The 14,472-nt window shown below is 44.9% G+C and overlaps 1 protein-coding gene across 2 annotated transcripts in view; it reads left to right on the top strand.

Moving 5' to 3' along the window:
- Window positions 1-11,063, top strand: part of MTIF2 (mitochondrial translational initiation factor 2) — a 28,760-nt gene extending 17,697 nt beyond the window's left edge. For both annotated transcript variants that reach the window (XM_061625740.1, XM_061625741.1), the window contains exons 8-14: window positions 2,642-2,766; window positions 3,618-3,822; window positions 4,727-4,979; window positions 7,776-7,916; window positions 8,792-8,956; window positions 9,693-9,833; window positions 10,720-11,063. In XM_061625740.1, the coding sequence (XP_061481724.1) occupies window positions 2,642-2,766; window positions 3,618-3,822; window positions 4,727-4,979; window positions 7,776-7,916; window positions 8,792-8,956; window positions 9,693-9,833; window positions 10,720-10,889 (1,200 nt within the window). In that variant the 3' untranslated portion in view covers window positions 10,890-11,063. The remainder of the gene's footprint in view (window positions 1-2,641; window positions 2,767-3,617; window positions 3,823-4,726; window positions 4,980-7,775; window positions 7,917-8,791; window positions 8,957-9,692; window positions 9,834-10,719) is intronic.
- Window positions 11,064-14,472: the final 3,409 nt, after the last annotated feature.

Here is a 14,472-nt window from a genome sequence, read left to right as displayed (position 1 = left end):
CTAACTAAGCTACCTAGACGTACTCTGCAGCGTGTGAAGAAAGTTGACTCAGCAACCGAGACGGGGGCACCCCTTTAAGTAGGAAAGGTCTTCGCTCGTAATCTCTGACTCCTGTGATGTCCCACCTTCTCGCCAACCTGCTTCTCACGGCATTTTGCGCAGGGCTAAGGGGGGCAAGCCTCTGCCGGCTTCTCTGACAGTACAGGCTTGGTAGGTGCCAGCTCGGCTTCAGGAGGTGGGGAAGCATTTGAAGTGCCAGGTGGGGAGGCTTGGGGGGGTGGAGCGGACACACACCAAGTCATCCCCCAGCATCTCTGTTGGGGCATCTGTAGGTGGAGCGAGGTCTGCTTCAGTGGGAGAACTGTCCATGGGAACTGGCAGACTGTCAACTACACCCCCTCCCCCATTGTCCTCGAAAGCCTCATCTACCTCTGATTCCTCCCCCTGCTCTATCTGGGGAAGCTGGGGCTCGACCGACTCCCCACCCTGATCCTCCTGGGAGAACTGGGGCTCAACATTCTCCTGCTTCATTTCTGTCTCCTAAGCCCCATTTCCCCACAATTCCTAGTTTTTCTGTTCCCTACTTTTGGATTCTAGTCCCCCATGCTTATCAGCACATCTTGTTTTGGTGTATAATCAATTTCTTCCTGTACTTGTGCATAAAATCTCTCCCTCTCCTTCTGTGTTTGCCATTGGAGCATAGACTTGGATGATGGTTATGTTAATAAGTTTCCTGTTAAATCTCATTGATATAACTCGCTCAGACCTTGCATTATAGCTCTTAATTGTTTTTGCTACATTATTTCTCACTATTAAAGCAACCCCGTTTCTTAATTTCTCGTTTCCTGCATAAAATAGTTTGTAGTTGCCTGATTGAAAATGTCCCATTCCCACCCATTTTAATTCACTCACGCCAAGTATTGTAATGTTGATACGTTCCATTTCTTGCTTGACAGTTTCTAAATTTCCCTGGTTCATACTTCCCACATTCCATGTTCCTATTGTGTGTGTCATACAACTCTGAACTCTCTTTTCGCATCTGTGTGCATCGGCCTCCAGGCTGCCTTTCGGCGTTGACCCAGCTGTGTCATTAGTCACAGCACTACTTGTCCTTGTCCTTTGTTCTTCCCCAGTAGCTCGTTGAGTGCTTTCTGACCTGGGGGTCTCATCTTGCAGCACTATCTCATGTTGCATTTTGGATACTCTGTTCATAGGGTTTTCATGGTAAGAGATATTCAGAGGTGGTTTACCATTGCCTTCCTCTGAGTATGGATGCATCTTAGTCTGGTGTTTCAGCTTTGACCATTCTGCCTTGGGTGCCCCTGCTGGGAGTCCAGCCTCTTGGTCTAGACTCCTGACAGCATTGCTCTCAGCTTGTTCAACACACTCAAAGCCCCTCACCACATTAAGGTGTGCATCCTAGAGGGAGAGTGTAGGGATAGGAAACAACAAATTCAGTTGGCTCTTTCATCCTCTTCCCATAAGCAAATTCCAGGCCAATGTCTACTGGAAGGTGATTTTCATGGTGCGAAAATAATACAAATAAAATTGCCTGTGCGAATCTGCCCATTGGATGTGTGTCTAGACCGCCTTTCCCAACCAGTGTGCCTCCAGATGTTGTTGGACCTCAACTCCCATCAGCCTCAGCTAGCATTGCCAATGGTCAGGAAAGATGGGAATTGTGGTCCAACAACATCTGGAGGCACACTGGTTGGGAAAGGCTGGTCTAGAGGTATAAATCTACAGATTAGTAGATTAATCAATTAAAGCTTTGATTGATTGATCTGCAAAAGAACTAGTCAGAACAATTGTTAAAAGGTGAGGCTGAATAAGCGACTAAGGGTGAAGTTGCAAGGACTGAGAGGGAACCAAAGGCGATTTAACCTGCAAATGTTAAGATCTGCTGGACTCTTCACCAGCAGGGCAGATGTGAAATCAAATGAGTGCTCTTGCACTCCTGTGTCTATTTTGCGAGTTTTAAAAATGCTTGTTTCCCTTCCATCGTTTGCAGCAGGGAGGGAATACAAGGGAGTGGTCTACACCAGCTCCTGAGCTTTGCAGATCTCCGATCCAGGCTCTTCCCAGGGAACACCCTTTTGGTGCTACTGACATTGGAAGGGCCAAGGTGACTAAAGTTTCTGTAGTAGTGGGAAGGGGAAATCTGACAACAAACCTCTCTCTCAAATATATCTTATGGCCCTGTGATGCCATCTCAGGGGCCATACAACTTCCTCCTTCAAGCACCATCAAAGCTGCTATAGGAAAGCCATTTTAATTTGTTGCGTGCAGAGGCTATCGCTATGGAGGCATCTTATGTGTGGTAACCTCAGCATACAGATTGGGTGGCTTTTCCTCATGCCACTGCAAATGATTAAAAAAACCTCACAAACCAACAAAGTAGTATTGTGGGTTGGAAAAAAATTACCTGGCCACACAGTGATAGTCTCCATGCAGAGTGATTTAAATTGGGTCTCAGAGTGGCAGCCTTAATTGTGCCTCATCTCTAAATTGCCTTATATGTAATAATCCAGATTTTAGGTCTATTAATCTCTTGTGATAACATAATACATATACAGATGTGTCATTTCTTTGATCCTGTTGTGACTCCTACCTCTTTTTGGAACTTTATGATTTTGTATAGGGTGACAACTTGATGGCTTTAGCAGAGGCAATAGTCACTCTTGCTGAGGTTTTGGAACTGAAGGCAGACTGTACAGGCCTGGTGGAAGGTACCATAATAGAGTCTCGCACAGATAAAGGAAAAGGGTAAGCCACAGGCATGTGCCAGTTCATTCCTTCCCAGAATTGCCAGTCATTTGTGCAATGAGTAGTTGTAGCTGTTAATTTCATTTAGGAATTGATTCCTATCAAGCATCTTGAAGCAGACTTCACAATACAACAAAAACATATATAAGACAATTATATATATAAAAAACAATTTAAAACAATTGCATATAGAAAATGAAGTTACACTTAATTGGGTAGGCAAAGCTCAGGAAGATCTTACCTTGTTAAACAAATATTGAATGAATCTTATATTTGAATTAATCTTTGCTGATTGAAACAATTTGCTTTTAAATAAAATAAGGAGGCTTTTTTGGTTCATTTGTTTGGATTCAAAGCCTGACCCTCTCCATAGCATTGCCATGATATAATCCAATGTGAAACCGGTCTTTTATCTTTTTGCACTTCTGAGAAACCACTAGAGATCCACTGTGGATGTAATGGCTAGAGGACTTGATATGCACCAAGAGAAGACTAGTTTTCTCCAGCATAGTCTCCCTAACAGACATGTTCTGAGAATAACATAAGGCAGGGAAGGGGAACCTGTAGCCCTCCACATGTTGCTGGACTGCAGCTCTCATCATCCCTGACCGTTGGCCATGTTGGTTGAAGCTGATGGGAACTCTTAGGAAGAAGGGCTGGGTTCAAGTGTGATGAAACAAATATCAAAGTACATGAAATACATGCATTGTGATTTTTTAATTATTTATTATAATCCACATTTTCACCTCAAGGCAGCTCACAGCATTAAAAAGAATCCAAATAATATTAAAAGCGTAAAATTATTCGTGAGGGTGAAACCAAATGTAATTTCCCCTGCTTTTTTCCTCTAGTCCAGTGACCACTGCCATCATCCAAAGAGGCACTCTGAGAAAGGGCTGTATTCTGGTTGCAGGAAAAAGCTGGGCCAAAGTCCGCCTGATGTTCGATGAGAACGGCAAGTCCATGGAAGCTGCCCCTCCAAGCATGCCTGTGGAGATCGTTGGGTGGAAGGAGGTCCCTTCAGCAGGAGAGGAAATCCTTGAAGTAGAGTCTGAGGTACCTCAGGTTTCCCATTTAGGATTTAGACCTAGTGCCCCTGAGATTGGTTCTATCACTGGACAACCAGGACAGTTGTTCCACACTTCTGGGGATCATTGGAGGGCTGGTTCTAGGGACAACATACTAGAGCAGGGGTGCAGAACCTGTGGCCCTCCCAGTATTTGATGGACTACAACGCCCATCATCCCTAACCATTAGCCATACTGCCTGAGGCTGATGAGAGTTATAGTCCACCAACATCCGGGGGGGGGCAACAGGTTCCCCATTTCTGTTCTAGAGAAAAGGAGCAGTCTAGTCCTGTGGAATAAACAAACATGAATTGGCTTCAACTGTAGCAACACAAGAATATATTAACGCAGCAGGAACTGAAGCCTCTTGAAAGCTGGTTGTGTCCAGCTTCTTCCATCCCATCAGGTGGTGGTGGTGTTTATTCTTGTACTTTTCCCTCACACCAGTGCCTCCCATTCCCCATGCTCTGAGCCTATTGGAGGTGGTGGGTGGCAACCCATAGAAAGCAAAGTGGACCCCACATTCTCTGTGAGCAAAGTGGCACCTGTTCAGCTCTTTTTCTTGCCTCACCCTGCCGCCGAAAGTATGGTTTAAGCTTCTGAGAAATATCTGGATGGCCACTGCTGGAGATCTAGGCTTGGATACTGACTTCCTTTCCATGAACCCAACAGAGGTGATGGAATAGGGCTTTTCCCTCTTCCCTCTGCAGCCCTCAGTGCCCTCCAAAAATATGCTGCTGGAAGTCGGGGAACCCTTGGGATATGGTGGGTGGAAGGGACGCAGCTGGAAGTGGAAGTTGGCAGAAATTCCCCCCCCCCCTTTCCTAATTAGAAATTTGGGTCCAAGCCATTGTGCTAGACTAGAGAGGCAATTCTTTTGTTCTTCTGCCAAGCAAAGGGCTCGTGAAGTTGTTGAGTGGCGAGCCTACGTTGAGCAACAAGAGAAAGCGAAGAAGGACCTAGAGATCATCGAAATGAAGCAAAAGGAGCACAGGGACACCTACAAGAAGGAGCGAGAAGGCCTGAAAGATATGACCTGGAGGCAGAGAAGGGTGCTGTTGTTCAAAGCCAACAGGCACGCCATGGCTGTGCGACCTAAAGAAAAAGTGGAGAGTGACAAAAACACGCTGCATGTCATCATCAAAGGTGGAGTCCTTTTCATGCTGTTTCTTCGTCTTGGTCCTTAGAGCTGCACTGTGGCATTTTGAGCCTGAACCCAAGCCTCCTACCCGGAATTCATCCAGGCACAGTACTAGAGTCCCTGCTTCTGATCTGGCTCCTCTGTAATAGAAACAGCACTGGGAGAGCAAGGGCCAGGTGCTGCACCCCTTTCTCAGCAGCAAAAGAAGCAAGAGGTTGGAGGCAAAGTGGGGCCGTGTCACATGGGAGGAACTGGAATTGAAAGAGTTAGGGATGAGAGACTAGAAACAAGCCATAGATGCTTCTGGGTGCTTTAGAAAAGGGGCTAGAAAGAGCAGCTTAGATGGGGCAGCCTATTCCCAGCGATGGGGTGATGGGCTTGGTCAGCCTCCCTCAAACGACATCATTTCAAGCCTCAGGAAAGTAAAGCCCATGAAGGGATATGGAACCTAGGAAGTTGCCTTATACCAAGTCAGACCATTGGTCCATCTAGCTCAGTATTGCATACACTGATTGGTAGCGACTCTCCAGAGTTTCAGGCAGGCTTCTCTGTGTTCTACCCAGACATGGTGGGGATTGAACCTGGGATCTCCTGCATGTAAAGCAGATGCTGTACCACTGGGCTACAGCCTTTCTCCACACTACTTTACTGTTTATTTACTGGCACTAGGGATGGGGTTCGGTAGCTGGTTCCTATCTGCACGAGTTCTGACAGTCTGGGTTTCAGTACCAATCTGCCACTTTTTTGTTCCCGATTGTTTGCACCATTGCTGATTCACAGGGTTTTTTCCAGAGAAAAAATAACATAATTGCTAATGAAAATGCTTATGCTGTAGAGCAGCGGTTCCCAACCTGGGGGCCATGAAATAATCCAGAGGGGGCCGCAAACGGTAAAGTAATGAATTATTAATTTTTTTTTTAAAAAAAATCAGTATCTGAACACTGTCTGGTCCCCCTGCCGCTGCAGATGACACCTCCCCTTTGCTCCAAACGAGAGGGGAGGACTTTGCTGAAGTGTCAGAGTGTCTTTCAGGTGTACTGATGGCAGTCATCTGCCTTTACCACATATGCCAAAGGAGGTGCTACCAGGAAGAAGAGGGGATTACTATCTTGATTCCTCTTTCCTTGCACTGCTGCTGACGACACCCTTACTCAGAATGAGAGGACTTTTTGTGAAGCAAAGAGAAGCAAGGCTGTAAGGAAAAGCTGCTTTTCCCCTTCCTTCCTGACAGTCAGTCTGCCTGCCTTTCTTGACTCCTGATTCGCTGCCACTTCCTTTTAAAAATTAATCTCATTTGCAAGGCCGCCCAGATATCACCTTTGGCCCACACGGAGCCAAAGAGCAGTGAGGAAGCTCAGGACTTGCTTGCCCCCCATCTCTGAGGCTAAGGGTGTGTGCCAGTGACCCCCCTTTCTTCCACCTACTTTCCACCCACCAACCTCTCTCTCCAAGATACTGCAGCCTTTGAGGGTTCCCCCCTTCCACTTGCCCAAATGCATGCACACCTGCAGATGCTTGCAGGAGGGGCAGGTGTGTTTGTGTGTGCGTGTGTGCGCGCACTGATCTATCTTCTGCTCCACTCTCATTCCCCAAGTGCACACTAACCAAGTTCTGATGATCATCCCAAGGCCTAAAAGCAGTAACTCTCCCCCTCAACCTATCTACCCTTTTGTCTTCACAATCCTGCATCCCCACCACTACTACATTGCTGCTTCTTGATGATGATGATTTTAAAAAAGCTTAGCAGGTTGGCTAGGCCAGGGTTCACATACTGCATCTGAAATGTATCTATTTATTATTGCATTTATATCCCACTTTTCCTCTAAGTTGCTCAAGGTGGTGCACATGGTTCCCCCTCCTTTCCATTTTATCCTTACACCAACCCTATGAGATAGGTCAGGCTGAGAGACTGTGTCTGGCCCAAGGTCACTCAGTGGGCGTCATGGCTGGGTGGGGATTTGAACCTGGATGTTAGTCCAACACTGTAAACCACTGGTGTTGGGAGACAGGACTGTACATCTTCAGCCTGTGAGGGGGGAGAGGGATTCCATTTTGATTGGGCCTTTGCATTAAGAAAAGAAGCAACACTTCCCTGTCTGCAGGGAGCTTTTTATGGAAAGGGGTATTTGGAGATGTGATTTTGCCACGCACCAGTTTTTCAATTAACAAAGATTAAAATTACAATTAGTGGGGGGGGGGTGTCACAAAAAGTGTTGAGCTTACAAAGGGGGACCAGTACTCATAAAGGTTGGGAACCACTGCTGTAGAGTTATGAATGCACCAGCTTAGAGGAAAGCTGATTACAAAGACAATAACATAAAATTTGGAAAAGTTTTTTTTAAAAAAACCATGCCAATGACAGCCGCAACCCACCACAAGAATCAGTCGTGGTCCAAAAACAATGCAGATTGTCGGATTATGTGAAAATCTGGTAATAAATCCAATTAAGCAGATATTCTCCCCCATTCTTAACTGACACACAGGTAAGACTTAACTGTCATTGAAAATGCTGCCTGTCTTGTTAATGGCCATTCTTGTAGACTGTGAACGCTGAACCCCAACTACCCCACAGCATTTTAAACAAACTGTTGGAAATACTTTTGTCTCAGAAATGAGGCAAAATTTATGTGAATTTTATCAAAGCTGTGCTGGTTGATCATCTCCCACTCATTTAATTGGGGTTTGCACAGGATTGATTTTCTAGTAGAGTAACAACAACAACAAGTAGTAGAGTATTATTAGTTGTGCTGTTCTTTGTCTTGTGTGTGCATTGACACTAACTAGGACTCTTGTTCTACCAGGTGACGTTGATGGTTCTGTGGAAGCCATTTTGAATATCCTGGACACTTACGATGCTGATGATGAGTGTGAATTAGATGTGATCCATTGGGGGATTGGGGATATTAGTGAAAACGACATAAAACTTGCAGAAGCATTTAAAGGTAAAGAGCGGTCGTTGAAGAGGTGACAGACTGACAAACAGCTGGAGCCCTTTGCCTTTCAGATAGTTAGCAACTTGGTAATCGATTATAAAGCATGCACAAGGTAGGCTGCAGTGATTGCATGCAGGCTTCCCACATGAAAAGGATGCACATTCCCACCCACGCGACAAGATAGGAAGGCAATCCCACCCACCCTTCAGTGAGTTGTGTTATCGGTTAGATTGTGGCTGTTGGAGTCCTGGTTGAGATAGGAACTACATAAACTATCCTGATTTATTAATACTGTGCATGAAGGATTAAGGTCTTCAAATATTGCCACCTTTCATGTACAATTCTTGAAAGTTATTGCGTAAGTCATTTTGGGGCCTTTTTCGTACAAAAAGCAACTCAAAAATGATTTTGTATATAAAGTAAGCAGCTTTCCGCGTGGCCACATGAATTGTGAGTATAGTATTTGGGGATTCAAGGCACAGAATTTAACATCATATTTTTTTAAAACTGCATATTTAAAAAAAAAAACTTAGAAAGCAAAAGTCTCTTCCCCTCATGGCTATGAAGATAGGCTTGTGCATGTGTGCAGTGCTTGGTGAAATCGCAGAAATCAGGGAGGAATTTAACAGAATTTTCAAACCCAAGGCTTCTCCTCCCCATGACTTGCAGAAGTGGAATAAATTATGCAAAACAAGCAGGTGCATGCAAAAGGACTGTGGAATTTAGCTTTTCTTGGGGTTTTGATACTATTGTCTTGAATTTGTTTTCATTAGCCCTATAGTTAATGTTTGATAAACACAACAGCTCTTGATCTTGGAAATATTCCTAATTTAAGTTATTTTTTAAAAAGAAAAATAGTAATTTTACATTTACTCTCTTGTCAGGTGTTGTTTATGGGTTCAATGTGAAAGCAAATAAATCTATTCAGCAGCTGGCTGCTAAGAAGGAAATAAAGTTGAAAACATACAACATCATCTATCGGCTTGTAGAAGACTTACAGAGGGAGCTGAGCAGCACTTTGCCCTGCACTCTGGAGGAGCATGTGTTGGGTATACCTCTCCATTCCAGCTGGTGGGGGGAGGGGAGAGCACTTCTGGCCCTTACGCCCTGCTGGTTGACTTCCCAGAGGCACCTGGCTGGCCACTGTGGGAAAGAGGCTGGACTACATCAACCCTCAGTCCATCAGGACTCTTATGCTCAAGGGATAGCCGTTTCAGAATAAATACTTCTAAGTGATGAGAAACCATAGATGGGGCAATTCTGCAGAAATAAAGAAAATGCACAATATCATGTGTGAGTGCAGAAATTCCATTTCCTGAGGATTACAATTTTTTCTTTTTTAAAGCAAATTCTTTATGGCTGCCAAGATAATGCTTCAAAATGTCTTGGTAATGCCTACAGAAATCTTAAGAGCACAGGTGTGGCTGAGTAATATTCAGTTAGGGCACAGCTTGTGTGTCCTGCATAGCCCATTGCCCCTCCCCATGACTAGAAAAAAAAGAATAAATTATGTCAAATAGTCAAAAGTTGCAGATTATTACAAAATGAGAAGGGAAGAGAGAATGCAAACTTTACTCAATTACATTATTTAACAATGCACAAAATCCAGCTTTTCTAGGCAGATAGCTTAGAATATCTGGGTGCAAGGCTTTCTTTGTATTGAGTACACGTAGCCTAGTTTATATATTTAGATTGAAATTAGATGTCTGTGATCCTTAATGGGCAGGATACCTAGATGGCTTTTACACTTTTATGATTCTCATGCTTCCATTTTATTTTCCCTAGGAGAAGCTGTTGTTTTAGCAACCTTTGAAGTCACAGTTGGAAAGAATAAAGTTCCAGTAGCTGGCTGCAGAGTACAGAAGGGGCAGCTAGACAGAAAGATGAAATTTAAATTAATTCGTAATGGAGACGTTATTTGGATTGGTGAGTACAGTGGCTCACTTGCTGGGCAGTTAATTTTGTTGGCCAGATTTCCCCAATTTTATTGAAATCCAGAGGTATTTCCTGGCTGCTATAAGCCTGCTCACCCCACCCCACCCCTGAAGCTGAAACTGTAATAGTTTCTTATTTCAGTGCAGGTAGGCTGAATAAGGAAGTGGCATTTAAGCAGCTTTATACAAAAATGAAATTTGAGCTACCCAAATCATGTCTATGCTACCAGACTTTCCCAGTGCTTCATTTTAGCAGTTTTGTGACTTCTTATTGGTAATTCGCATACAAGACCTGAGGACGTTGGACTTGGAACAATCTCTGAGCTCTATAGTACAGTAGTACCTCAGTTAAGGAATCCTCCAGGAGCAAAGCTCCTTTTAAGGCTTTTTTTTTTTTTTAAGGTGAAACCTGTTAGCTTTGCTTTGCTATGGATAAACTTTCAAGCCTGTGTCTTTGCTTTAAGGTGAAACTGACAAACCTTTGTCTTTAGTTTGCCTTCAATAAACTGACAAGTCTGTGCCTTTGCTTTGCTAGGGTGAAATTGACGAGCCTGTGAGTTTGCTCTGTATTAGTGATCTCTTGCTTTCTTCCCTGGCTGGGGAGGGAAGGATCCAATAGAATTCAGAGGAGGAGAAAGAGAGGAGTGAGAGTGGATGGGTGACAGGTAAGCACCCTTTAAAGCCTCTCTTGAAGCCGCCCCCACCATCTATGAGCAGATGGAGGAAGCTATCCCTATTCTTTACATGTTATTCCTGTCTCTGTTAGGAAGTTTCTGTCAAAGACACAATGTCCAGGAACACATCTATTTTGTTAACTGAGGTATTACTGCATATTTCATGTGTTGGAATTTGTGCTTACATATGTCTGTTTTCCCTAGGATGTTTATCATCATTGAAGCACCATAAAGATGATGTCCCTGTAGTCAAGACAGGTATGGAGTGTGGGGTTAGCTTAGATAAGAACATAATGTTTAAAGCTGGAGATGAGATTGTTTGTTTCAGCGAAAAGGAAATTGAACAGAAGATTTCTTGGAACCCAGGATTTTAAGTCTTAGACAACCAAATATGTGATGGACTGAGACATTTGGATAATAATTAAACTTCACACAATGTCACATAATACTTTTGAGAAGCAGCTGGTATTGTAAAATGACTATTGGTCAAAAAATGAACTTAACTGTTCACTACAGGATGGTCTAAAAATAAAACCTTGCTGAATGGATCTGAATACTTAACTAGTTAACAGAAGAAATGGGGGTATTGGAGAACAGAGTTTGTCACCATAGATGAGTATCAGACTGTAGTTAAAAAAAAATTCCCTCATACTTTGATATCATGTATGAGGGGATTACAGGGTTAACACCAGCTACACATTCAACAGTTATGTGAAGGGACTGTCTTTATACGTGTACCAGCTTTTAAGCAGCGTGCATGTTGTTATTATTTTATTACACTTTTAAACCGCCCTATAGCAACAAGCTCTCAGGGCGGTGTACAATATGATAAAACCACATTTAAAACCAGTGAATGTGGATAAAACATGTAAATATAAAAACACATTAAAATAGATTAAGACAAAAATAGAACATACAGCTAATTAACTATAACATTAAAATTAAACACAAAACCAAAACTAAAACTAAAACGCCTGGGCAAAGAGGTAGGTCTTTACCTGGCGCCGAAAAGATATCAAAGAAGGCGCCAGGCTTATCTCGTCAGGGAGGGCATTCCATAATTCGGGGGCCACCACCGAGAAGGTCCTAGATCTCGTTGTTGCTCTCCGGGCCTCCTTGTGAGTTGGAACCCGGAGAAGGGCCTTCGACGTCGAGCACAGCAAACGGGTAGGTTTGTAGTGGGAGAGGCACTCCATCAGGTATTGTGGTCCGGTGCCGTTAAGGGCTTTATAGGTAAGAACCAACACTTTGAATCTGGCCCGGAAACGTATTGGTAGCCAGTGCAGTTTGGCCAGGACAGGTGTTATATGGTCAGATCTTTTAGTCCGAGTGAGGACTCTGGCTGCAGCATTCTGCACCAGCTGAAGTTTCCAAACCGTCTTCAAAGGTAACCCTACGTAGAGTGCATTACAGTAATCCAGTCTAGAGGTTACCAGAGCATGGATAACTGAGGCAAGGTTCTCCCTGTCCAGATAGGGTCGTAGTTGGGCTACCAGCCGAAGCTGGTAGAATGCATTCTGTGCCACCGAGGCTACCTGAGCCTCCAGAGACAGGAGCGGATCTAATAAGATCCCCAAACTACGGACCTGCTCCTTTAGGGGGAGTGTAACCCCATCTAGAGTAGGTCGGACATCAACCATCTGGTCAGAGGAGCCCCCCACCAACAGCATCTCAGTCTTGTCAGGATTGAGTCTCAGTTTATTAGCTCTTATCCAGACCATTATCGGGTCCAGGCAGTGGTCTAGTACATCAACAGCCTCACCTGAAGATGAAAAGGAGAAATAGAGCTGCGTATCATCAGCATATTGCTGAAAACGCACTCCAAAACTCCTAATGACCTCACCCAGCAGCTTCATATAGATATTAAAGAGCATGGGGGACAGAACTGAGCCCTGTGGGACCTCATATTGGAGTACCCAGGGCCTCGAGTAATGCTCCCCAAGCACCACCTTCTGAAGACGTTTCTCGAGGTAGGAGTGCAGCCACTGCGAAGCAGTGCCTCCAACTCCCAAATCCGCAAGTCGCCTCAGAAGGATACCATGGTCGATGGTATCAAAAGCCGCTGAGAGATCAAGGAGAACCAACAGAGTTACACTCCCTCTGTCCCTCTCCCGACAGAGGTCATCATACAGGGCGACCAAGGCCGTTTCTGTACCAAACCCCGGCCGAAAGCCCGATTGAAATGGATCCAGATAATGAGTTTCATCCAAAAGAACCTGGAGCTGGCGAGCGACCACACGCTCTAGGACCTTGCCCAGAAAAGGAACATTAGCTACCGGTCTATAGTTGTCAAGATTATCAGGGTCCAAGGAGGGTTTTTTTAGGAGCGGTCTCACCACCGCCTGCTTTAGGCAGAGTGGGACCACTCCCTCTCGTAAAGAGGCATTAATCACCTCCTTGGCCCAGCCGGCAGTTCCATTTCTGCTAGCTTTTATTAGCCACGAGGGGCAAGGATCCAGAGCAGAAGTGGTCGCCCGCACCTGTCGAAGCACTTTGTCCACATCCTCGAGCTGTACCAACTGAAACTCATCCAATAAAACAGGACAAGACTGTGCTCCGGACACCTCAGTGGATTCAACTGCAACAATATTGGAGTCAAGGTCCCGGCGGATGTTAATAATCTTGTCTTGGAAGTGTCTCGCAAACTCATTACAGCGGGCTATTGATGGTATCATTGCGTCCCGAGGACCAGAGTGTAAAAGTCCCCGGACAACTTTATAAAGTTCCGCTGGACGGTTAGAAGATGACTGAATGGAAGCAGCAAAGTACTGCTTCTTTGCTGCTCTCACTGCCTTCACATAGAGTTTGGTAAAGGCCTTCACAAGTACAAGACTACAGGCGTCGGGAGTTCGTCTCCATTTGCACTCAAGCCGTCTCCTATCTTGCTTCATCACTCTTAAATCCGAGGTATACCAAGGAGCCAATTGAGTTCTGCAGCGGAGAGGACGCACCGGGGCGATCGCGTCAACTGCCCGGGTCATTTCTGTATTCCACAGAGTGACCAGGGTTTCGACAGGAGCGTCAGTTTTATCAGCCAGAAAATTCCCCAGAGCCTTTTGAAAACCCTCAGGATCCATCAGTCTCCGGGGACGGACCATCTTAATTGCTCCTCCACCCTTGCAGAGGGGAGAACACATTGTGAGCCTGAACCTCAATAGGCGGTGATCTGTCCATGACAAAGGAATAGATGTAAAATTCCTTACTCCCAGATCACCATCCCCTAATCCAGTGGCGAAAATCAAGTCTAGAGTGTGCCCCGACATATGTGTAGGGCCAGTAACAAATTGAGACAGCCCCATGGCTGTCATGGCGGTCATGAAGTCCTGAGCCGCTCCAGACAAAGCGGTCTCGGCATGAATGTTGTGATCCCCCAATACCAAGAGTTTAGGGGATCGCAACAATAAATCCGAGACCACCTCTGTCAGCTCAGTTAGGGAAGCTGTTGGGCAGCAGGGTGGACGGTACACCAACAGTATTCCCAGTCTGTCTCGCTGACCCAGCACAATATGAAGACACTCCAGACCATTAGCCACATGGATAGGGTGCCTAACAAGGGATGGAACTTCTATGGATCACAGCGATTCCCCCTCCCCGACCCTCGGATCTACCCAGATGCTGAACCAAGTACCCAGGTGGGACAATAATGCGAAGTTCCGGTTCCGGTTAGCAGCATTTGGTGAGCTCTTCATCTCTATCTAGGTAGCGGCAGTAAATTTACTCCTTAAATATATTTTTCAACTCTAAAACTTGCACTTTCAAGCTATAATTCTTCGTCTTAGAAGATAAAGACTCTTTATGACCTCTTTTCCTTACTTTACGCCCACGCATAAAAGAAGAATCTTGGCGATTAACTGCCTCACTTTGCTGCCATTTCCTTCATTACCTTGTCTTCTCTCAGACAACATAGTTGAGATAAGACGTAATGGTATTGACAAGAAATGTGAGGAAAACTCTAAT

Source organism: Rhineura floridana, chromosome 4 (assembly GCF_030035675.1).
Source record: "Rhineura floridana isolate rRhiFlo1 chromosome 4, rRhiFlo1.hap2, whole genome shotgun sequence".
Classification (NCBI taxonomy): Eukaryota; Metazoa; Chordata; class Lepidosauria; order Squamata; family Rhineuridae; genus Rhineura; species Rhineura floridana.
This window is presented reverse-complemented; position numbering and strand designations above follow the sequence as displayed.